The sequence below is a fragment of the Lepus europaeus genome, chromosome 1 (assembly GCF_033115175.1).
Source record: "Lepus europaeus isolate LE1 chromosome 1, mLepTim1.pri, whole genome shotgun sequence".
NCBI lineage: Eukaryota > Metazoa > Chordata > Mammalia > Lagomorpha > Leporidae > Lepus > Lepus europaeus.
The window spans coordinates 73,126,100-73,151,180 of record NC_084827.1 but is presented as its reverse complement, the minus strand read 5'-3'; the positions used below and the strand labels follow the sequence as shown (position 1 = coordinate 73,151,180).

Sequence of the window (25,081 nt, the reverse complement as noted above, 5' to 3'; positions counted from 1 at the left end):
GACCCCCACAATTCAAAGGTCCTTGACTTCTGAAAGAACCGTATTTAACGTCACAATGAAACCAAGCACCAGCTTCTATTATTTGCTTGCATTCTCAAAACCTCCTCATAAAGGACTAGCTTGGTAGACCTATTTTGCAGAGAAAGACACTGAGGCTCAGAAATACAAATGAGTGGTTGTGAGTTGCATAGCTATAAGAATATCTCCATTCAGATCCACATGTGCCCTTTACAGAGTACTGCGAACTGAGATTATATTGACAGTATTGTGGCCAGCAGACTTGAGTCTGGTAGAGAATTTATGGCACAAATTTTCTTGATTTGGTTTGGTTTACAACACGTATTTCCTTAAGAGGAGCCACCCGAAATATCATGGAGCAAATGTCAAAAGCAGTATATGAACTGAATAGCGTGCCCTGTGAGGAATGTTCAATTGACATCTATCAGGCTACAGAAAGAGGCCAGTTCTATGGATTCTTAAAACACCTCTTTGCCACTATTGTGCCTGCTTGTCCATAAAATTTAACACTGTAATTTGATCCCAAACATGGCTACATTTTTCTGACCTTCTTGTACACCCCATCAAAGAAATTAGCAATAGATTAACACCAACTGCTACTTACTGTGCTGCTTCAGATGCTATTTGATCCAGGGTAACTATTGGTTAGAGTCATGAAAGCTTTGATGAGTAAAATACATTTTAATGTATAAAAACAAATGCCCTTAAGATGTGGGAAATGGCAGAGAAACTCAAAATGAGTTTGCCAATAAGAATCAAATCCAGCTATGTCATTAACTTTTTTCAAAAAATTTTATTTTGGCAGCCTGCGGCCAGCCGGGGGAGCCTGCACCCGCTGCGCAGCGCTGACAGCTGCTGGGCAGCCCCTGGGTTTAAAAAAAAAAAATTATTTCACAGGCAGAGTTATAGACAGGGAGAGACAGAAAGAGAGGTCTTGCATCCACTGGTTCACTGCCTAAGTGGCTGCAATGGCTAGACCTGGGCCATTCTGAAGCGAGGAGATCCTTCTGGGTCTTCCACGTGGGTGCAGGAGCCCAAACACATGGGCTATCTTCCACTGCTTTCCCAGGCCATTAGCAGGGAGGTGGATTGGAAGTTGAGCAGCCACTACTCAAACCGGAGCCGCTATGGGATGCTGGTGCTGCTACAGGTGGATGCTTAACCTATGCCACAGCAGCCAATCCCTGTCATTAACTCACTAATTTTCCCTGGATCAAAATCTCAGCAGATCTTAAAGTGTTAACAGAAGAGAGTATGGTTTGTTTGATGTCTTCAAGGGGCTTGTAAACATCTGACAAGAATCTGATTACAACTATCAGGAAATATCTGACTATGTTACAGACAGATGGAACCTTACTTTGAGCACTTAACATCATTACATTGCTAGATTCAAAATGTAAAATGCATGGTACACAAAAAGTAAGGATATATTAATTGTCCAGACCATACTTTATTGCTTATCCAAGTAAAATACTAATTTTTAAGAAACAGAAAATGAGGCTTCAAGTTGTTAAATTAGTTTCTTTTTTACAATAGAACAGCTTTTAATGTGTTTCTTTGTGATATATTAAATTATTCCTATCAACAGTAGCCCATAAAAAGAGATAGGGAAGACCAATAATAATTTCAACTGTCGGTTATCTTCAAACTTCCTACGACTTTTCAATATTGAGCTATAAATATCTAGCCCTCAAATAATACATTTGTATTAGAAGTAGTTGTCTTGACAATTCAAAGTCCTTTCCAAGCAATATCAGACTCACAATCTTTGTGCTTTGGACTACTCAAGACAATAAAAGAAACAGCACTGAAGCAAAGTTTTATTTGTAGAATTTAATTTTGAAGATCTTTTTGAAGACATATTACAAGGGTAGGTTTAGAAGTGGAGTTGATGAGTTCATGAAAGTGGACATAGGAGTTGATGTTAGCTTTTGTATTAATAAAATTACTCAGATTAATAGTACTTGTATTAGGAAGTTATACCCATTAAGGAAATAACCTATTTTGTAGACCTCTTGTGTATTCCTGGGAGGTATTGCCCACTGTGCTTTGGAACCATTCACCAGGACAGTAAAATTCAGTGAGATATACTTCTGTGTGGTGTTGACTGGCATGTATGACGTATTCCATCTCCCTCTGGACCAATGGAGATTGTACAAATGAGTGAATGTATGAATCCATAAATGCAATCTTGTATGCTGCTACTGCTGAGCAAAAACACATGAGCTTTGCTTGTTAACATGCAAGGGATTCCCTTCCACTCTGTGTAGAAAATAGAACTTCTCCTCTGAATGCATTCTTCTGCTTGTCTGCTCTCTCCCAATCGGCATGTCTTTGCACTGTGCGCTCCCCATGCGGGATCAGCACAATCCTGCCTCGGAGAAAATTTATGTCACTTTCTGCTCACATACAGATGGCCCTCGAGTGAATATGATGTAGTAATTCAAATTGGAGTAGCACCTTTCGATCTGTTTATGAATGGTGTTGCATCCCCACGAGTGAATTAGAGCACTGTGCTTTCAGGGCAGCAGCATTATTCTTGTAAAATTTGTGCTGAATTAAAAATATATATCATCTAGGAAAGAAATAAGAAACTCTAGCCCTCCAACATTTATTCATAGTGAGTTTCAGTGTGAGTGCAGTTTTCCGTTATTCTCACTGTAGATTTACTGTTCCTAACTACTGCAGCCAGGATGAACAGAGAACATCAAAAATCATGGCTGATTTGGGAATTGTTCCTGCTTATGTGCTGAAATAGCCTCCAAGGGAGAAAACTCTGTTTTTCCAAGGAAGCAAGTAGGTTCATTTGGTAAGAACCAGGTTCTAAACCAGCAAAATTTCCATATGAGTAGTCTCCTTTCGGAGCTGAAAATTAGTCAGCTTTTGATTTCACTCCCATACTTGAGGAAAGTGTTGCAGTGCGTTTACACAGAGAGGTCAGATGAATTGTTCAATAAGGCAATGGAAGGAGAATGGGATAAAGTCAGAAATTATATTGGAGATAGAGCAATATATGTTCTTGATTAAGGTAGTCATCAGATTCTCTATCTTCCAGCAGTAGACTGTTTTCACAAAGTTAATTAGTCTGTCAGGAATCTGACAGTGGTGAAAGGTATCCAGTTTAGGGATTGAATCTAGAACCCTGTCCTCCTTCAGGTAATGTTCTATCTAAACTGAGTAGTTGAGTTGAAACATAAAAACTTTTAATATGGCAAAAAGAATAGGTATATAGCTTGCCTGGTCTTACAAATGACCAGGAGCCTGTATCAAGTATCATAGTTGAATACTTAGCCCCTCCAGTCCTGCTGACACTTCTCATTTGCCACTACTGCTTTCTGATTGGTTGCATCTATATATAGGTATGTGGGAAGTGAAAATATAAGGAATTGGAAATGAACAGAAGAAGTAACATTCGTTTAAAAAAAAAAGGATTATTAAATACCTTCTCAGTAATAACAGCTATGCTTAGCTGCAAAGGATGAAATAAAAACTAAGGTAAAGGGGCCGGCGCTGTGGTGTAGTGGGTAAAGCCACCTCCTGCAGTGCTGCCATTCCCTATGGGCATCAGTTTGAGTCCCCCTCGCGGCACCACTGCCAATCCAGCTCTCTGCTATGGCCTGGGAAAGCAGTAGAAGGTGGCCCAAGTCCTTGGGCCCCGGCACCCGTGTGGGAGACCCAGAAGAAGCTCCTGGCTTCAGATCGATGCAGCTCAAGCTGTTGTGGCCAATTGGGGAGTGAACCAGCAGACAGAAGACCTCTCTCTCTCTCTCTCTCTCTTTCTCTTTCTCTTTTTCTCTCTCTCTCTGCCTGTCCTTCTCTCTCTCTGTAATTCTGCCTTTCAAATAAATAAATAAATCTTAAAAAAAAACTAGGATAGAGTCACTGATATCAAAAAACAGAGATCTTTAATGGAAGTGCTATCATACTAAGACAGAGGAGAGCTGAGTGGTAAGGGTAAGAAAGCACAAAGGGAAGGCATTCTTTTTGTTGTTGTTTTTTTTTAAGATTTATTTATTTATTTGAAAGTCAGAGTTACACAGAGAGAGGAGAGGCAGAGAGAGAGAGAGGTCTTCCAACCACTGGTTCACTCCCCAATTGGCCGCAATGGCTGGAGCTGCGCCGATCTGAAGCCAGGAGCCAGGAGCTTCTTCCAGGTCTCCCACGCGGGTGCAAGAGCCCAAGGACTTGGGCCATCTTCTACTTCTTTCCCAGGCCATAGCAGAGAGCTGAATCAGAAGTGAAGCAGCCAGGACTTGAACCGGTGCCCATATGGTATGCCGGCACTGCAAGCAGCGGCCCCACCCACTACACCATAGAGCCAGCCCAGGGAAGGCATACTTAAGGAGAAGTAGTCAGATATGGCTACGTATTTTGTGGCACTTGTGTGCAATTTAGAGTACCCTATGGACAGGACATATATTCCCATGAGTAGTTGGCACTCAGTGCTTCAGCAGGTATTTATGTTGCCTCCAGGTTATAATGAAATCTGTACTAAAAATAACAGATATTAGACTATATCACTGTACAAACCTGGATCTCAAATAATTTTAATCTTATTGGGAGAAAAGATTGGCTAATGAAAATACAACATTTGCAAGTAACAAGAACCTGGTGATCAATTGTCAGCATATGATTATTGCAGAAAATGTTGATAACCAGCACATTAAATACCAGGGTAGTCCAAATGTTTAATTGAACACTTCTGAGGTACAATAGAAAAGATTACAAGTTTCAAAGTCAAGCATTGGTTTCAGTACCAACTCCACCGAATTTCAAGTGCAGGGTCAGCAGTACATCTATGAACAAGGAGCTTCTCTCCACATTTGAGAGGACATCACTCTCAAGTCCCCTATTCTACAATGATTGTGATCTGTTCAACTAGATTTGTATGTACCAAGGAACCATTTACAGGAGAGAGGCAGAATACTCCTGTTCGCCTGAGAGGTTATATAGTTTAACCGAAGAGATTGATGATATTCACTTCGCCATAAGCGTTATTAAACATGGAAAAGTTGAAATAATATTGCAATGACCACCACATATACGTTAACTAGATTCTACAATTTCCATGTTAACATGTTTGCATCATCATGTCAGTCTGTCTATCCATCCTTTTCCCTATCCATCGGTCTTGTTTTTGATGCATTTTAAATTAAGTTGCAGACATCCCTCCACCCAAATTCTGGAGTATTTATATTCCTTACTAGAGCTCCATGTTTGCAATTTTTTGCTTTGACAGTAAAATTTACCTACAATGAAATACATATATCTTAAATTTAACACTGGAAAAATTCCAAAAAATGCATAGAGATGTGTAGTCCAAATTCCAGTGCAGAAGCTAAACATGACCTCATCCCAAGATATTCCTTTATGATTCTCACCAGCCATTCTCTACCCTCACCTACAGTACTCATTGTTCTTAAATTTTACAGCTTGGATTAATGTTGACTATGCTAGAATTTTATATAAATGGAATCATACAATATTTAGTACTTTATGTTTGGTTTCTGTCAGTTGGTGTAAATTTCTGAGATTGCTCCGTATTGTTGAATGTATTCCTTTTGATTGCTGAATAGAACAGTTGGCCCTCCATTCCACAGTCTCCATGACCACAGCTTCAACCACCTGCAGATCAAAAATAATAATGAAAAATTTTATTCATACTAAGTGTATAGAGACTTTTTCTTGTCACTATTTACCAGTCAATACAATAGAACAATTCATACTGCATTCTGTATTATAAGTGATCTAGAGATGATTTACATTATGCACAAGGATGAGGGTGCGGTATATGCCATTAATGTGCCATTTTGTTTGACACTTGAGCATCCACAGATTTGGAATTGGGACATAAACTAGCATTTGGGATAAAACGTAATGCTAATAAGCGTGTGAGTGTTTGACAGAGGACTACTTTGATTACGTGTAAAATAAATTCTGTTTCTTCTGAACATCCAAGTCATTGTATGATTAAATTTTTTAACCATTGGTAAATAGACATCCAAAGAGAGAGAAGCTAGTACGTTACTGTAATTATCTTTTCCCAGGTAATCCTCATGATGATGGTGGCTGACCTTAGAGGAACTGTGCTGTTTTCCATATGAGTCAGATCCTGTCATGATATCCTAGGGAGGAGCTGCAGCATAAAGGAAAGACTACAGTGTCTGCAACCTTCCTATATTCCTTCTAAGTTAACCTTAACCCTTTCTTTCTGTCACTAAAAGGAATTTTTTTTTTTTGACAGGCAGAGTTAGACAGTGAGAGAGAGAGAGACAGAGAGAGAGGTCTTCCTTTTCTGTTGGTTCACCCCCCAAATGGCCGTTACGGGCGGTGCACTGTGGCCGATCCAAGGCCAGGAGCCAGGTGCTTCCTCCTGGTCTCCATGGGGTTGCAGGGCCCAAGCACTTGGGCCATCCTCCACTGCCTTCCTGGGCCACAGCAGAGAGCTGGACTGGAAGAGGAGCAACCGGGACAGAATCTGGCGCCCCAACCGGGACTTGAACCCGGGGTGCCAGCGCCGCAGGTGGAGGATTAGCCAAGTGAGCTGTGGTGCCGGCCACTAAAAGGAATTTAAGTCCTGATGGGACCATTGTGTAAATTGACAAACTCTGTTGAAGCAAGAAGGGAGTCAAATGCAGTGAAATATGAGGAAAAGCAATTTGTAGGTCACAGCATCTGCTCTTTAGAAACTTCACAGTGTGCATGAACACAAGAGAATGAGACATGTACTTTAGAAGAAGTAGATGGATTATGGTTTTATGGTCACTCTTAAGTGAACAAATATTGAATATGTTCATTGGTTATTTGATTATTGATCATGTACACATGTTAAAATGCTTATTTTGACTTTTTAAAAAAATTATTTAAGTATACAGATTTCATGTATTTCATGTATACAGATTTAGGAACAAAGTGGTACTTTTCATCCTACCTATGCTTCCATCCTGCCTATGCTCTCACATTTTCTCCTCTCTCCTCTCCTATTCCCTCTCAATTTTTACAGTGATCTACTTTCAGTTTAATTCATACTTGTAAGATTAACCCTACACTAACTAAGTAGAAACAGAATAACTAAGCACTGTACAGGGCTTTAAACAATCATTGAAGCTGAAAATGTCAATTTCACTCCTATATATTACATTTTTGGTACTCTATGAAGTTACCAAAGATCAGGGAAAACATGATATTTCTGTTTGGAGGACTTGCTTATTTCACCAAGTATACTGGTTTGCAGTTGCATCCATTTTGTGAAAAAGTAGGATTTCATTCTTTGTTATGGCTACATAGTACTCCATAGTGTATAATACCATAATTTCTTTATCCAGTCTTCAGTAAATGGACATCTGGGTTGATTCCATATTTTAGCTATTGTGAATTGAGCTGCAGTAAACATGGGGGGACAGATAACTCTTTCATATATTAATTTATTTTGGTTTGGATAAATTCCCAGGAGTGGGATGGCTGGATCATATGTTAGGTGTATATTCAGATTTCTGAGGTATCTCCATGCTGTCTTCCATAATGGCTATACTACTTTACATTTCCACCAACAATGGCTGAGGATATATTTTTACCCATATTCTCACCAGCATTTATTATTTGTTGATTTATGTATGATAGGCATTCAAACTGGAGTGAGGTGTAAAACTTCACTGTGGTTTTGATTTTTCATTCCCCTGATGTTTAGTGATTCTAAGCATTTTTTTCATGTGTCTGTTGACTATTTGAATTTTCTCCTTTGCTAAATGCTTGTTCAAGCTCTTTTCCCATTTCTTAATGAAATTGATTGTTTTGTTGTTGCTGAGACTCTTGAACTCTTTATAGAGTCTGGATATTAATCTTTTATCAGATACAGAGTTTGCAAATATCTTATTTCATTCTGTTGCTTTCCTCTCACTTTGCTGAGTGTTTCTTTTGCAGTATAGAAGCTTCTAAGGCTAATGTAATGCCATTTGTCAATTTTGGCTTTGGTTGAATATCCTTCTGGAGTCTTTTCCAAGAAGTCTTTGCCTATGTCAATGTCTTGAAGAGTTTCCCCAATGTTCTTCTCTAGTAATTTGATGGTATCAGTTCATAGATTTAGATCCTTGATCCATTTTGAGATAATTTTTGTATAAGGTGTAAGATAGGGGTCATATTTTATACTGCACTTGAAGATCCAGTTTTCCTGCACCATTTGTTAAAGAGACTACCCTTTCTCCAGGGATTGATTTTTATCTCCTTTGGCAAAGATTAGTGGATTGTAGATGTATGGATTGATTTCTGGAGTTTCTATTTTGTTCCTTTGATCCACACTTCTATTTTTGTGAAAGTACTATGCTGTTTTGATTATAATTGCCTTGTAGGATAGTATGTCTTAGAATCAGGTATTGTGATGCCTCCGGCTTTGTTTTTGTTATGTAGAATTCAGCATTGAAACCATCTGGTCCTGGTTTTTTGTTATTGATGTTGGGAGGGTCTTTATTACTGACACAGTCTCTGTCTTGGTTATTGGTTTGTTTTGTTTTTCTATGTATTCATGACTCAATTTTGGTAGAGTGTATGTGTCCAGAAATCTATCCACTTCTAGATTTTCCGATTGGTTGGCATATGGCTCTTTGTAGTATTTTCTGAAGATTCTCTATTTCTGTGGTATCTGTTGTTATATTTCCTTTTTCATCATCCTATTGATTTGGGTCTTCTCCCTCTTTTTTTGGTTAGTTGGACCAATGGCCTATCAGGTTTTTGTTTTGTTTTGTTTTGTTTTTTTCCAAAATACCAGCTCTTCATTTCACTAATCTTTTGTATTTTGGTTTCAGTTTTGTTTATTTCTTATTTTGATTATTTCTTTCCTCCTACTAATTTGGGGTTTGGTTTGTTGTTGTTTTTCTAGGTCCTTGAGATGTACTAATAGTTCATTGGTTTGAAGCCTTTCCAGTTTCTTGATATAGGCACCAATTGCTATGAAATTCCCTCTTAAAGTGTTTTAGCTGTATCTCATAAGTTTTGATATGTTGTATTGTCATCTTCATTCATTTACATAAATTTTTTTACTTCCCTTTCGATTTCTTTTATGGTCCACTGTTAATCCAGAAGCAGGTTGTACAGAATCCATGTGTTTGAATATGTTCTAGAGATTCTTGAGTTGTTAATTTCCAGATTCATTCCATTGTGTTTAGAAATGATGCATGGTATGATTTCAATATTCTTTTATAATTTGCTGAGTCTTGGATTATGGCCTAGTAAATGGTCTATGTTGGAGAAAATTCCATGCACTGATGAAAAGAAAGTATATTCTACAATTGTGGGTTGAAATGTTCTGTAGATATCATTTAGGTCCATTTGGTTCATAGTATCAATTAGCTTTGTCATTTCTTTGTTGTTTTTCTGTCTAGTTGATTTGTCCATTAATGAAAGTTGGGTGTTGAAGTCCCCCATTACTATTGTATTGGAGTCTGTGTCTCCCTTTAGATCCATTAGCATTTCTTTTAAATAGCCAGGCTTCCTGGCATTGGGTACATATACTACATTTATTATAGTCATGTCTCCCTGTTGGATTGATCCCTTAATGATTACATAGTGCCCTTCTTTGTCTCTTTCCACAGTTTTTATTCTAAAGCCCATTTTGTCTGATATTAGGATAAGTTCATCTGCTTATTTTTGCTTTCTGTTAGCATAGAATACCTTTTTCCATCATTTTACTTAGGCTGCATGTTTCTTTGTGACCTGCATTTCTTGTAGGCAGAAAATAGACGGGTCTTGTTTTTTAATATATTTAGCCAGTTTGTATTGGCAAACTTAGGCCATTTACATTCAAGGTTACTGTTGATACATAATGACTTGGCCTTGCCATTTTTCTGTAAATATTCCTATTGTTTGCTTTGGATTTTCTTTGTAGCTTTACCATGAGATTTTGGGTCTTCACAGTCTTTAATAATATTGACTATCTTTCTGTATTTGTGAATTGCACATCCTTAACCATTATTTGTGACGCTGGACGTGAGGTGAGAAATTCTCTAAATTTCTGTTTGTTATGGAGGGTCTTTATTTCACTTTCATAAATGAGAGCATTGCAGTGTACAGTAGTCTGGGTTGCTTTTTTTTTCTTTTAAGACTTGGTCTATGTCTCTCCATTTTCGTAGTTTCTGATGAGACATCAGCTGTGAGTCGAACGGAGATAATCTGAAAGTAATTGACATTTCTCTCATGCACATTTTAGAATATTGTCTTTGTTTTACTGTTGAAACTTCGGCTGCAGCATGTCATAATAATGATCTTTTCTTGTCATGCCTGTTAGAATTTCTGTGTACTCCTGTACTTGGATGTCCCTTTATTTCTCCAAATTAGGGATGTTTTCTGTCATTTCACTGAATAGACTTTCTAATCCATTCTGTTTTTCCACACCTTCAGGAAAGAATAAGACCTATATGTTGGCTCATTTGATAGTATCCCATAAATCTCCAACACATTTAAATTTTTTTAAAATTTTTTTCTTTTTTGATCTGAGAAATTTCCAGAATTGTCTTCTAGGTCGGATATTTTTTGTTCTCCCTCACCAAGTCTGTTGTTAAGTCTTTCCAACGTATTTTTTATTTGACATGTTGAACTCTTCATTTGTAATATTTCATTTTGATTCCTCTTCTCAATCTTATGGTAGAATTTTTCTTCCATGTCATGTATAGATTTTTAACTCATATGTTTGCTTCTCATTGCTTCTGAGTAATTCTATGATTAATCTTTTGGGTTTTTTTTTAAAGATTTATTTTTATTTATTTAAAAGACAGAAGTATGGAGAGGTAGAGACAGAGAGAGAAGTCTTCCATCCGCTGGTTCACTCCCCAGATGGCCGTAATGGCCGGAGCTATGCTGATCCGAAGGCAAGAGCCAAGAGCTTCTTCTGGGTCTCCCATGCAGGTGCAGGGGCCCAAGGACTTGGGCCATCTTCTACTGCTTTCCCAGGCCATAACACAGAGCTGGTTTGGAAGTGAAGCAGCCAGGACTCAAACTGGCTCCCATATGGAATGCCAGGACTGCAGGTGGTGGCTTTACCTGCTATGCCACAATGCCGGCCCTGGTAGCTAATTTTTAAGAATAGTTAAGTAATGTACATTGGAACTTGGTCACACTAGATATCATTTTGGTCTATATGTTTTAATTATGACATCATTTTGACTGGTCTTTAGGGAAAGAAAGAATTTAGCCCCAGGTGGTAGTAAGGGAGGGCTAGAAGATATTAAGTTTGGTATTTAAGAACAAGTTGCACTAATCAGACACTTTAAAACCAAACTCTGCCCAAGCCTGAATGAGAGGAAGGAATCGGCTTGTTTTCAATCATATTTAAGAGGCAGATGTTAAAGCTGGACTGCTAAGGCAAACCCTTGTATATTAATAAGGTAAAGCAGAATGTCACTAGGCATCAAAAAGTTTCCAGGAAAATAGAGAAGTTCGTTAAATGAGTTTTAAAAAAAGAGTGTCATCAAGGAATTAAATAATGGTGAATATTCTCATCATGGTCAAACATTTTCTCTCTGACCTGATTCTTTTTTTTTTTCATTTATTAAACTTTTATTTAAGGAATATAAATTTCCAAAGTACAGCTTATGGGTTACAATGGCTTCCCCCCTCCCATAACTTCCCTCCCACCCTCAACCCTCCCCTTTCCCACTCCCTCTCCCCTTCCATTCACATCATGATTCATTTTCAATTCTCTTTATATACAGAAGATCAGTTTAGTATATATTAGGTAAAGATTTCAACAGTTTGCCCCCATATAGCAACACAAAGTGAAAAAAATACTGTTGAAGTACTAGTTATAGCATTAAATGACAGTGTACAGCACATTAAAGACAGAGATCCTACATAATATTTTTAATTAATTAATTTTCTATGCCATTTCCAATTTAACACCAGTTTTTTTCATTTCCAATTATCTTTATACAGAAGATCGATTCAGTATATAATTAGTAAAGATCTCATCAGTTTGTACCCACACAGAAACACAAAGTGTAAAAATACTGTTTCAGTACTAGTTATAACATCTCTATCTGATTCTTAAAGTTTTTAGTATTTTATTTTTTTGTTCTAGTACTATTGGTTGAACTCTGTAATTAACACACAATTATTCTTAGGTGTTTAAATTTAACTAAAAAGGGATCCCTGTTAAATATAAGTGTGGGAATAAGAGAGGGAGGAGATGTACAATTTGGGACATGCTCAATCGGACTTGCCCCAAATGGTGGAGTTAGAAACGTGCCAGGGGATTCCAATACAGTCCCATCAAGGTTGCATGTACCAATGCCATCTCACTAGTCCAAGTGATCGATTTCAGTTCACAGTTGATCACACTGATAGATCTAAGAGTCAAAGGGATCACACAAACAAGACAAGTGTCTACTAATACTAACTGATAGAATCAAAAAGGGAGAGAATGATCCATCATGGGAAGTGGGATACACAGCAGACTCATAGAATGGCAGATGTCCTAAATAGCACTCTGGCCTCAGAATCAGTCCTTAAGGCATTCGGATCTGGCTGAAGAGCCCATTAGAGTATTTTAGGCATGGAAAGCCAAGACACTCTGGCAAAAGAAAAAAAAAAAAAAAGACGACCTAAATGAAAGATCTCTGCGAGTGAGATCCCAGTGGAAAGAACAGGGCCATCAAAGAAGGAGGTACCTTTCTCTGAAGGGAGGAGAGATCTTCCACTTTGACTATGACCCTGTTGGAATAAGATCGAAGTCGGCGAACTCAAAAGGCTTCCATAGCCTCGGCAACTCATGACTAGAGCCTAGGGAGATTACTGACACCATAAACAAGAGTGTCAAATTGTTAAGTCAACAACAGGAGTCACTGTGTACTTACTCCTCATGTGGGATCTGTCTTTAATGTGTTGTGCAATGTGAAGTAATGCTATAACTAGTACTCAAACAGTATTTTACACTTTGTGTTTCTGTGTGGGTGCAAACAGATGAAATCTTTACTTAATATATACTAAATCCATCTTCTGTATATAGAGAATTGAAAATGAATCTTGATGTGAATGGAATGGGAGAGGGAGCGGGAGATGGGAGGGGTGCGAGTGGGAGGGAAGTTATGGGGGGAAAGCCATTGTAATCCATAAACTGTACTTTGGAAATTTATATTTACTAAATAAAAGTTAAAAAAAAAAAAGAAAAGATAGGACAACTTGATTTTGTACCAAGGATTAGGATGGGTCCCTGCAAATCTGCTCCAAGCTGTAAGTTGAAAATGGATGGGGGCCAGCAGTGTGGCTCAGTGGGTTAACACCTTGGCCTGAAGCACCAGCATCCCATATGGGTGCCAGTTTGAGACCCGGCTGCTTCACTTCCAGTGCGGCTCTCTGCTGTGGCCTGAGAAAGCGGTAAGAGGATGGCTCAGGTCCTTGGGCCCATGCACCCGCATGGGAGACCCGGTGGGGTGAGGGGTGGGGGCTCCTGCCTCTGGCTTCAAATGGTGCAGCTCTGGCCAATTGGGGAGTGAACCATTGAATGGAGGACCTCTCTCTCCCTCTGCCTCTCCTCTCTCTTTGTGACTCTGACTTTCAAATAAATAAATAATTTTTTTTAAAAAAATGGAATTGGTTTTAATTAATAGTTAGAGTAGTGCCAGAGAAGTGTTTATAGTATTACTGAGGATTCTGGACTGAAATTGTTTCAGCAGTTTCCTGTCTGCCTCCAATGTTTCCTTTTTTTAAAAAAAAAAAATTTAAACTAGGAAGAATGGGTGAAAGGTGAATAAATGTTTTTTTTTCTTTTTTGATCTACTGAATTGTACATAGATCTTTTAATTATATAGAACATGTAATTCAGCAATTGCACTGAGACATAATGTGTTTTAACAGCATTTTAAAAAACCGTAAATTTATTTTAGCTGATATCTACCACATCTATATTAGATGTTTACTTATGAATGAAATATGAGATGAAATAAGACTTTCATCTCCCATACTAATCTGTTTAGAAAGCAGACAACAGTTATCTGTCACTTAACTATGGGAATCCATTCTGAGAAGTGTTTTTAAGCATTTTTTGTCATTGTGTAAACATCATAGGTTGTATTTATGCATACTCAGGGCTACAACATCACTTGACCATGCAATCTGTGATTTACTAAAATGCTGTTGTGTGGCACATGACTATGATACATATTAAGAAAATGAGAAGACCACACCCTGATCTGCCATGAATGAGCTGAGTGACCCCAGGCAAGTCTGTGAACAATTATTTACAGACCATTTGTTTATGTTAGATTTGGCAAGCATCATGAAAAGTCTACCACTCACGATTATTTACATAAAATTAAATACTGCACTAGAATTGGCTCTGATCACCTACTAGTTCAGAATTTGACTTTTTTCCCACCTTTTTTTTCCACGTAGGGCTTATTTTTTTTCTCTTCTACCAGATCTTAAGCTCTCTCCAAATCAGGAACAATGCTGTCTTCTTGGCCTAAGCATCTAAGACATGTTCACCAAATACCTCTTAATTAGGAGCTGAGAGTTATAGGCATTTAAAATTACTTCCCCAAATGCCAGTAAGGTTGATTGGAAAGAAGATGTTTAGGATCTATAAGAGTGGCTCGGGGATGGCGCCATGGCACACTAGGTTAATTCTCCGCCTGCAGCATGGGCATCCCATATGGTCACCAGGTTCTAGTCCCGGTTGCTCCTCTTCCAGTCCAGCTCTCTGCTGTGGCCCGGGAGGGCAGTGGAGGGTGGCCCAAGTGCTTGGGCCCCTGCACCTGCATGGGAGACCAGGAATAAGCACCTGGCTCCTGGCTTCAGATTGGCGTAGCTCCAGTCTTGGCAGCCATTTGGGGGGTGAATCAATGGAAGGAAGACCTTTCTCTTTGTCTCTCTCTCCCCCTCTCTCACTGTCTAACTCTATCTGTCAAATAAATAAAACAAAAGAGTGATTAACCATGATTAACCATGATCCCTAAAGTAAGTTGCCTAACCTTTCTGTGCTTTATGTGGCTCATCTACCAAATAGATAGAATGATATTTTAAGCATACATTTTAGTGACTATTAGATAAGAGAGTTCTTTGGTAATTGAAAATCAAATAGTACTTTTAGTTTAATATCAAATAAGACTTGTGAAAAATAGAAGGAATAGATTCTGCTATCTCAGTTGGATACTTGAAGAGATGACTTGTGCAAATGTGTGATTAAAAATAATTCTTTTTAAAAAATGTTTGTCTTCATCTAATTGAAGGGCAGAAAGAGCATGTGTACTAGCCAAGAGCTTCCTTCTGCTGGTTCACTCCCCAAATGCCATTAACAGCCAGGGCTAGGCTAAGTCAAAGCCAGAACTCAACCCACTATCCCTACATGGGCAGCAGGGGCCCAAGTACTTGGACTAACATCGGCTGTTTCCCAAGGTACATTAGCAGGAAGCTGTTGGAATCCAAACCAACACTCTAATATGGGATGCGGATGTTCCAAGCAGTGACCCAACTCACTGTGCCACAGCATCTGTCCTACAAGTCATTCTTTGAGTGCTCAGAACCAGTACTGTTGTCTTCTGGAAAGTCCAGGTGTTTTCTGGTGCCTCCTATGAGAAGGCAGAATTCCCCAGTTAATAATCCTGATTTGGATGGTGTCCGTTCTGCATGTCCTTCACTCTTTGCTAAGTAGTTATATGCTATATTAGAAAGATTGGCACTTTGGATTATACCACCATGGTCACCTGGGGGGACTCGTAGACCTCCTTGTCATCCTGGATGCCCTTAGTAAGGAGAAGCCAGACCAGCCCACTTTCCTCACCACTTTCTCCATCGTCATAGGGAGTCTGAAATACATGCTTCAGGGTGTGACTGGAAAAGACCACCAACGTGGGCTCTCTGCAGGAGAGGAGTATGTTCACTGTCTTGACTTCTAGCATCCTGATCTTGGCATTCTGCCTTATGGATTCTTATAGCAGGGCCTCAAGGACAAGGCCTTCAAACATTCTGAATACATATGTCAAAAGCCTGACACAGGGTACTTTATCTGTTTGTTTGTTTGTTTGTTTGTTTTTTTAAGATTTTCTTATTGCCAGGCAGAGTTACAGAGAGACTGGGGTAAAGACAGATTCTCCTCCTACTGATTTACTCCCCCTGATAACTGCAATGGCCAGGGCTTGGCCAGGTTGCAACCAGGAGCCTGGAACTCCATCCAGGACTCCCTTGTGGGTTCAGAGGCCCAAGAACTTGGGCATCCTTTTCTGCTTTCCCAGATGCATTGGTAGGGACCTTGATTGAAAGTCTGGGATTTGAACCAGTACCATATAGGATTCCAGCATTGCAGGTGGCTACTTAACCTGCTGCACCACAATGCCAGGCCCTGTTCTTTTTTAAAATTAGCAGCTGTGCATTGTCCACTGAATACCTACTTTGCCTGTAATTGAGAGAGACACATAACAAGAGACAAGCTCTTATGCTACGTGTCTCTTACTCCAAAAGACTAGGCGTGCATGTATGAAATATTTGAGCATTATAGTGACAGGCTTCTATGTCAGAGAATCAATGACTTAAAGTAGAAAGCTGAAGGAATTCCAAGAAGTAAGAGATCAGTGAGGAAGTGTTTTAGGTAAGAAAGCTAGAGGTAGATTGGGAAATATGGTTGGAATATAAGAATATGACAGGGGTTGGCATTCTAAGGAGTAGCCACAACATGAACAAATTTCTAGAAATAGAAATGGAGATAAGTGTGTTTCCTTCACATTTCACTAAGGGGCAATGGGAAGCCATCGTAAGTAGGAATTTAAAACCAGTTAATAACACTGGAGGCATGCATTAATACTAGCCTATAGAAATACTCATAAACATGTACAAAGATATTTATTGAAACAGAAAAAGTTTTGAAGTAATTCAGATGTCCTAAGTAAGAGATACAGTTCAATAACTTATGGTATATTGACACCATGAAATACTAAGAAGTGATTGAAGAGAGGACATAGACCACTATGAAAAGGTATGGCAGTGTATTGATGGAGAGAATGCATTCGTATGATGTCTCTTAACTTTGAATTTTAAAAAAATCACAGTGGTGTTTCAGGAAGATTACTCTTCAATTCCAAGGGAGCACTTGGAAATGAAGAGAGACACTGGGAGATTGGAGAATTGTACATAAGTACAAATGTCTAAGGCAAAGGATAGAGAACCCAGAGACATATTCTGAACAGTGTTTTAAAGGACTTCATGGCAAATTCTTAATGGAAGGGATGAAAGAGAAAAGATATTTCCAGGTCCAAATTTGGGAAATGCACAGTGAAGAATGATTTCTGCTAACCAGAATAGATTCAAGATCATGGAAACCTTCTTTAAGGAATTCTTCATTTTTTTTTTTTTTTATTTCTCAGGATGGAAGAAACGGTGCGAAATCTATTGCAGAGTCAAGGATCTTCAGAGCAGAAAAAAGAAGAAATTGTTAATACAATGGTCTGTCAGGTATATCATGTTTCTTACTCATGGATTCATACTGGTACATATGTTTTTTTGTGTGTGTATGTGTGAGTATGTGTTTCTGTAGTTTTGATCTCTCTGGCCTGGAGATTAAGAACAAGTGTGATCTAGATCCAAGTGATGGGATGACTGGACAGTCATCTCTGGTTTCAGAAATCTTGTGCATATTTAACTCTGATTTCTCTAACTTTTACTGTGACACAGGTTGTAGATTTGATTGTGGGAAGGTGTAAAAAATGTTTATAATGAAGCAAAAAGACCGGAAATAGCATTGCAGTACCTTGTTATAGGGGCTAAAACAGAGGTTTCTACAGCACTCTATGGAAACAAGTGGGATGGAGTGGCTTATCTTATTGGAGAAATTGAGGAACATTTCCGGGGGATAACATTTGAAGTCATTCTCTAAGAAGTAGAGAAGAAGATGCCATGTAGGTAAAAGGGAAGTCTAGATGACCATGCAGTGTTGTGTATCTCTACAGCAGGATCATGAAGAATAAGAGGCATTGGTTGTCTAAATCATGACCTGTGGTGCATTCAAAAATCTGACAGTGAGTCCAAAAGCACAGGAAACAGCTGAATGAAGCCAGGGCTTGTATGCCTTGCTCATGGGTGTAGTCTCACACTTCTGCTAGTTGGAAATCTTAACAGATCCAGAGAGTAATGTGGGATGAAGTTAACAAGTCATTGTTTTCTAATGATAACCTTTATCCCATGGTCCTCTGATACAAGTAGAGTGGTCAGGTGAGCATCTAACCTGAATGTGACTAAGAGTAGCCACACAGGTGACAAGACTGGAAAAGGGCAGTATGAGAAAGGTATAACTCAGATGCTTTCAATAGATAAATTTAGTACTTTTATTGAAAATCACTTAAAAGAAATTGAGACCAGACCTTGACTGCATACCTGTGCATGGAAAATTTAAAGAGCTACAAAAGGCAAAGAAATGGACAGACATTTGACATAGTAACTGGGAATTTCTAGGTTTCTTCTGGCTAGAAAAATAAGTGGGTAACTTATGAGACAACCATCAGAACCCACCTAGCTGGTAAGAAAATGTTCATATTAGCTCACCTGAATTTGAGTTCAAGGTTTTGCAGCCTGACTTGCTATGAAGAGGTAGGGGGAATCTGATCATAAAAGTTGAAATATCAGACAGAATTAAAAATGCTAGGAATAATTAGTCTTATAAAGGCTGTGTACTAGTTATGGACCTTTAGCCTATTGGCTGAGATGCCTCTGACCCCATGAGAGTACATGGGTCTGAGACCTGATCAGGCTTCTGGTTTCAGCTTCCTGCTATTGCAGACCCTGGGAGCAGTGTTAGTGCGAGTAACTGGGTTCCTGCCACCCATGTAGGAGAACTAAATGAGTTCCTGGTTCCAGCCTAAACTGTTGCGAGCATTTGAGGAATGAACCAGCAAGTAGAAGTGCTATTTCTGGGGCCAGCACCGTGGATCACTTGGTTAATCCTCCGCCTGTGGTGCCAGCATCCCATATGGGCACCGGGTTCTAGTCCCGGTTGTTCCTCTTCCAGTCCAGCTCTCTGCTGTGGCCTGGGAAGGCAATGGAGGATGGCCCAAGTGCTTGGGATGCTGCACCTGCATGGGAGACTGGGAAGAAGCACTTGGCTCCTGGCTTTGGATGGGCACAGCTTCAGCCATATCAGGCATTTCGGGGGGGGTGGGGGGTGGGGGGGACTAATGAAAGGAAGACCTTTCTCTCTGTCTCTCTCTCACTGTCTAACCCTATCTGTCAAATAATTTTTTTTAAAAAGTGCTATTTCTTTCATTTCTCTTTCTCCACTCTTTCTGTCTATGCCTTTCTTTGTCCCTCCCAGTCTCTCCATTTCTTTCTTATTCTATTTTTCTCTCTCAGTTTCTCTCTCTCTCTCTTTCTTTTTGTGTTTCTATGCCTCTAATAGCTTTTTAAAAAGGCTATGTCCTAAATAGTTGGCAGTTGAAACATTCCCAGTAACATGTTATGAGATGGGGATGGGGACAGCTAGTTTCCATCTCCAGTGAATGAATACAGGGCAGAAATCGACTTAAGCTGCCATGGAAGATTAAAGTTAACTCCATCAAGGCAGAAGAAAAATAACTAAAATTCATCTCAAAGGAAAATGTTTAGATTCTTACTGAGAGGGTGCTCAACTTTTCCTGACGTGTGGTTTCCTAAAGTTACAGTAATGGTTGAAGTCTTCCTTGCTTTGAATCTTTCCTGATTATTATATTTGCTTTAGTATAAATTTGAGGTATAAGTAAAAAATGGGAGTCAATTCTGCATTAAGTGCTTCTATGCAACCTATGTGTAATAGAAATCTGAAAAGGAGCAATGATATGTTCATTATATTCTTGGACTTGTATCTACACATTAAATCTGTTAAAAATTAATTAAAATTAGGAGGTTCTAAGCTGCCAAAATAGCGATAGGACTGTCTGATTTATGTGGGGTGAAATTAATATTTACAAAAGGGGAGAAAATACATAACAAAAGACAACAAATCTTGGATCAGGGAGGAAAATGACACCTGCCCTTGCAAACCAAATGAGAGGGTAATCCACGGGCCCAGAGCACTGCTGAGACAGTGGGAGGGAGAGCTTGGTGAACTGCTTTTACAGTTCCACACGGACCCCCTAAGACAACAGACATCCAAGCAGCCAGAGGTGGAAAAAAAAAAAAAAAGGTAGCACATCTCTCTCCCTCCCCCATTCCCTGCTACAGCAGAGACCTGCAGCCACTGGGGGAAAGGTTCATGCCATTTTTAGACAAAGGCAGGTGGTAGCTGTTGCCCTACCTCTCATGCATGGGCCCAGCAATAACAGGGGTCACCCCCCCACCCAGTCACTGAGGGCCACAACAATTCAGAAGAATTCCTTCCTCCTCCATGACAGCTGCACGGCAACAGGAAGGGAGAGGAAGCCACCCCTGCAGAGAGGAAACACTGCCTGCTGGACTCTCCTACCTGCCCAGCACTATCTCAGGAGCAAGGACCATCTCTTCAACAAATGGTGCTGCGAAAACTGGATCACCATATGCAGAAGCATGAAGCAAGACCTCTACCTTACACTTCCACTAAAATCCACTCAAAATGGACTAGAAACCTCAGTCTATGACCCGATACCATCAAATTATTAGAGAACTTTGGGGAAACCTTGCAAGAAAGTGGCATAGTCAGAGAGTTCTTGGAAAAGATCCCAGAGGCACAGGCAGTCAAAGCCAAAATCATCAAATGGAGTATATCAAATTGAGAAGCTTCTGCACTGCAAAAAGAAACAATCAGAAAAGTGAAGAGACAGCTGACAGAATGGAAGAAGATATTTGCAAACTATACAACTGTTAAAGGATCAATAACCAGAATATTTAAGGATACCAAGAAACTCAACAACAACAAAACAAACAACCCAGTTAAGAAATGGACAAAGACTTATACATTTTTCAAAAGTGAAAATCCAAAAGGTCAACAGACACATGAAAAAATGATCAGGATCACTAGCCATCAGAGAAATGCAAATGAAAATCACGATGAGGTTTCACCTCAACTCCATTAGAATGACTTTCATATAGAAATCAACAAACAACGTATGCTAGTGAGGATGTGGGGAAAACAGTACCCTAATCCACTATTGGTGGGAATGTAAACTAGTAAAACCATTATGGAAGACAGTATGGGGATACTTTAGAAATCTGAATATAGACCTATCATATGACCCAGCCATGTCACTCCTGGGAATTTACCCATGGAAAATGAAATCCACATATGAAAGAGCTATCTGTACCCCAAGGTTAATTGCAGCTAAATTCACAATAGCAAAGACATAGAATTAACCTTAATGCCTGTCAACTGAAGACTGATATGTGTACACTATGGGATACTACACAGCAGTAAAAAAAAAAAAAATAGAATCTGGTAATTTGCAACAAAATGGATGAAACTTGAAACCATCCTATTTAATGAAATAAGCCATACCCAAAGGGACAAATACTATATGCTTTCTCTGACCTGTGATAACTAATAGGGCACCTAAAAGGCAATCTGTAGAAGTGAAATTGACACTGTAAGAAGCAATGACTTTGAATAGCTCTTGTCTTGACTCTTGAGGAACAGTTTTTTTTCTGTTTGTGGTTCTTTTTTCTCTTTCATTTTATCATTTTTCTTCCATACTAATTGTTGAACTCTTTACTTAACATAGAGTTAATCATATCTATATAAAGTTAATTGATCATAGAACTTAGTAACAAATATACTGAGAATAAATGAGGGAGGTGGAAGGGGGATGGGAGGGTGAGTGGGAGAGTGGGCACAGTGGGAAGAAACACCATGTTCCTAAAGTTGTAATTGTGAAATGTATGAAGTTTGTAACCATAAAGCAGAATAATTCTGCATACAGTCCTGTGGACTTACTTCTAAGGGTGAAGTTAAAAAACTTGCCATAGTAATAATAATAGAATTAAAAAGGAGAGAATGTTCCAACATGGGAAGCAGTCCACACAGTAGACTGGTAGAATGACAGTCACTTTAAGTAGCACTCTGACCTCAGAATCAGCCTTTAGACATCCTGGTCTGGCTGAAAAGCCCATGAGAACATTTCAGGCATGGAAAGCCAAGGCACTGTGGCAAAAATTGTTCTACATGAAAGACCTCTGTGAGTGAGACCCCAGTGGAAAGAAATGGCCATCAAAGAAGGAGGTATTTTTCTCTGAAGGAGGAGAGATTTTCCACTTTGCTTATGGCCTTGTCTAAATACTGATGGAGTTTGTGGATTCAAAAAGCTTCCATAGCTGAGGTAGCTCATTTCAAGAGACTCGGGTGGTCACTGATGTCATACATAAGAGTGTTAATTATTAAATTAACAGGAATCACTGTGCACTAATTTCCCATGCAAGACCTTTGTCCTCAATGAGATGTATTAGGAGAGTTAACTCTAAAACTTCTTCTCAAACAGTTTGTGTGTGTATGAGTTAATATTAAAACTTGTCTCAAAGAATTACTTCACTTTAGTGTATTAAGTCAAGGATATTCTTATGTCTCATAAGTTATAGTTACATCTAAGTGCTCACAAAAGATGTATTATTTTTGGGTCCTTCTTTAAAGATAAGTATGTTTCTCATTAAAAATAGTGAAAGTAACTTCTTGATGCAGTGACTTCAAACAGCTCATCTGGACTGTTGAGGAACAGTTTTGTTGTTGTTTTTCTTTTTCTTTCTCATACAAAGTGTTGAACTCTTTAACTAGAATAGAGTTAATCTTCTGTGAATAAAATTAATTGAAAACAGACCTTAGTAGGCCAGTGACACGGCTCACAAGGCTAATCCTCTGCCTGCAGTGCCAGCACCCTGGGTTCTAGTCCTGGTTGGGGTGCTGGATTCTGTTACAGTTGCTCCTCTTCCAGTCCAGCTCTCTGCTGTGGCCGGGGAAGGCAGTGGAGGATGGCCCAAGTCCTTGGGCCCTGCACCCGCATGGGAGACCAGGAGGAAACACCTGGCTCCTGGCTTCGGATCAGTGCAGTGCACCGGCTGTAGTGGCCATTTGGGGGGTGAACTAAGGAAGGAAAACCTCTCTCTCTCTCTCTCTCTCTCTAACTCTGCCTTTCCAAAAAAAAAAAAAAAAAAGAAAGAAAGAAAGAAAAGAAAATAGATCTTAGTAAAAAATGAGACTGGAAATAGGAGAGGGAGGAGGAAGAGGGGTGGGAAGGCGGGTGCAGTGGGAAGAATTACTATGTTCCTAAAGTTGTATTTTTTCTGATAACCTCATTGAGGATCTCTTTCATCCAGATTCTTGTTTTATCTGATCATTCTTTTACAGTGTCTCTACCCGTTATTATCAAATCTGTAGTGTAGACACTGAACTTAATCATCAGAATTCATTTTGTGAAACTGGAAGCTACTTAGAAAAAAAACAGGTTGTTTTAAAACAATTTCCTCTCCATAATCCAGTCTGTTCGTTGTGGGAAATTAGCTCTTCCCTTTAGGGAGAGATAGTTACTAGCCAGAATTAATGCTACTATGAGGGGGGTGTTTCAGTCATTGCTCTAATTGGCCTCAGGTTTCTTCTTCTATGCAGGTTACATGGCCCATGAAGATCACTTACACATTCTATAACACTTACTGAGCTTTTTGTATGTAGAAGATACAACCTTGTGCTCTGAGAACGTAAGAAGTGAGAACAGAGGAAAGGGAAACTTTTGCTGGACTCCCTTTCATTTCAAAATTGCAGTATAAATAAGCCTAATAGTAGCAAAATAGTTTACCTTAGAGGTACATGTTTCAGGCAATGCTGGGAGATCTTCTACTTCATCATATGAGATGTCACTAATGCGGATGGTCAGATTTTCCAACTTCCAAGTTTTCTCCAAAAACATCCAGAGGCCCTGAAAAACATAGGTCCCTGGGAAAGCTGAAGTCCATTTGATATTCTGTCATCGTGGAGGTGTTTATTTTGAAGCTTTTATCTTGAGCTAATATAATCATAGTAGAGTAATAATAATGTTTTGTGTCCCAGGCCCATGTAATTGCTTTGTATGCATCAAAGATGGTCATATTTTGTTCAAGGGGTATGTTCCTGAATACCTCTCATGATACATGAATGTGTAGCTTATAACACATGGAATTTTTGCATGGATTCTCTCAAAAAATGGTGGGTGCTTCCCTTTGGCAACTAGAAGTGGTGCTACAGTGTGTTTACCAGCTTTGTCAGTGTTTGGTTCTTGACATTATTTTTCTAATCAAGGGTTATGGTTTCATGATTTCAGGTTGTGTGCATGAACTGATGTGAGTAATATTTTTATGTGGCCATGATTTCCAGTTTGCTTATAGGAAAGCCCCATCAAAGGTAATTGAACTATAGCTCATTTCATCTTTGTACAGGAGGTACTGTCACTGTCTCTACCTCCTACCCGCTCATTGTAGGCATTAACATGAGGATCAGAGAGATGAGCACTTGCCCATGGATGCATACCCAGGTAACGATCTAGAAGACAACCCTGTCCTAATCTTCCTGACTCCACAGCCTGAGCTCTTAAGCTAAGGAATGGTGGAAACATCAAATGATGGGGCCAAAGTTACTCAGCAAGTTATTATCCAACTTGAGACTAAACCTGTGTCTTTCTACTTTGTATCTAGACTCCTCATCCACTCATTTGTTCACATAATAGTTATTAATTTAGATTCTCATAGAAGCATATTAGTTTCCTATTGCTGCTGTAACACAATGGTTTAAAACAGTACATACTACTTACTTATAATTCTGGTGGTCAAAAGTCTGAAAGTGTTTCATTCCAACCTCTGGTTCTGTTATCATGTCTTATTTTCCTCCCTTACTTCCCTCTTATGAGGATCCTCTTGTCACATTGAGGCCAACTGTATAAACCAGGATATTTCCTCATCTCCAGACTCTTAGCTTGGTCAGATATAAATCCAACTGATCAAAGGTGTACTCACCTTTTAGAGAACGGAATATGGATGTGTTTATCAGGAGTGGGAGAGGGCCATTGTTCTGCCTATTAAATTGAGTAGTATTCGTGGGCCTGGCTGTGCCCATGAAACACCAGTTTAAGTGCTAAAGTTACAAAGATATCTGGCACAGGTCTTTTCCTGGAGTGCTCACTTTGTAGGGTGCTGCAGG

At 39.2% G+C, this 25,081-nt stretch overlaps 1 protein-coding gene across 7 annotated transcripts in view; it reads left to right on the top strand.

Moving 5' to 3' along the window:
* The window catches only part of NCKAP5 (NCK associated protein 5), a 957,082-nt gene that overhangs the window by 611,358 nt on the left and 320,643 nt on the right, over positions 1-25,081 (top strand). For 6 of the 7 annotated variants that reach the window (XM_062185829.1, XM_062185796.1, XM_062185786.1 and 3 more), the window contains one exon: positions 17,358-17,445. In XM_062185829.1, the coding sequence (XP_062041813.1) occupies positions 17,358-17,445 (88 nt within the window). The remainder of the gene's footprint in view (positions 1-17,357; positions 17,446-25,081) is intronic. The other variant, XM_062185802.1, reaches the window with a different exon arrangement.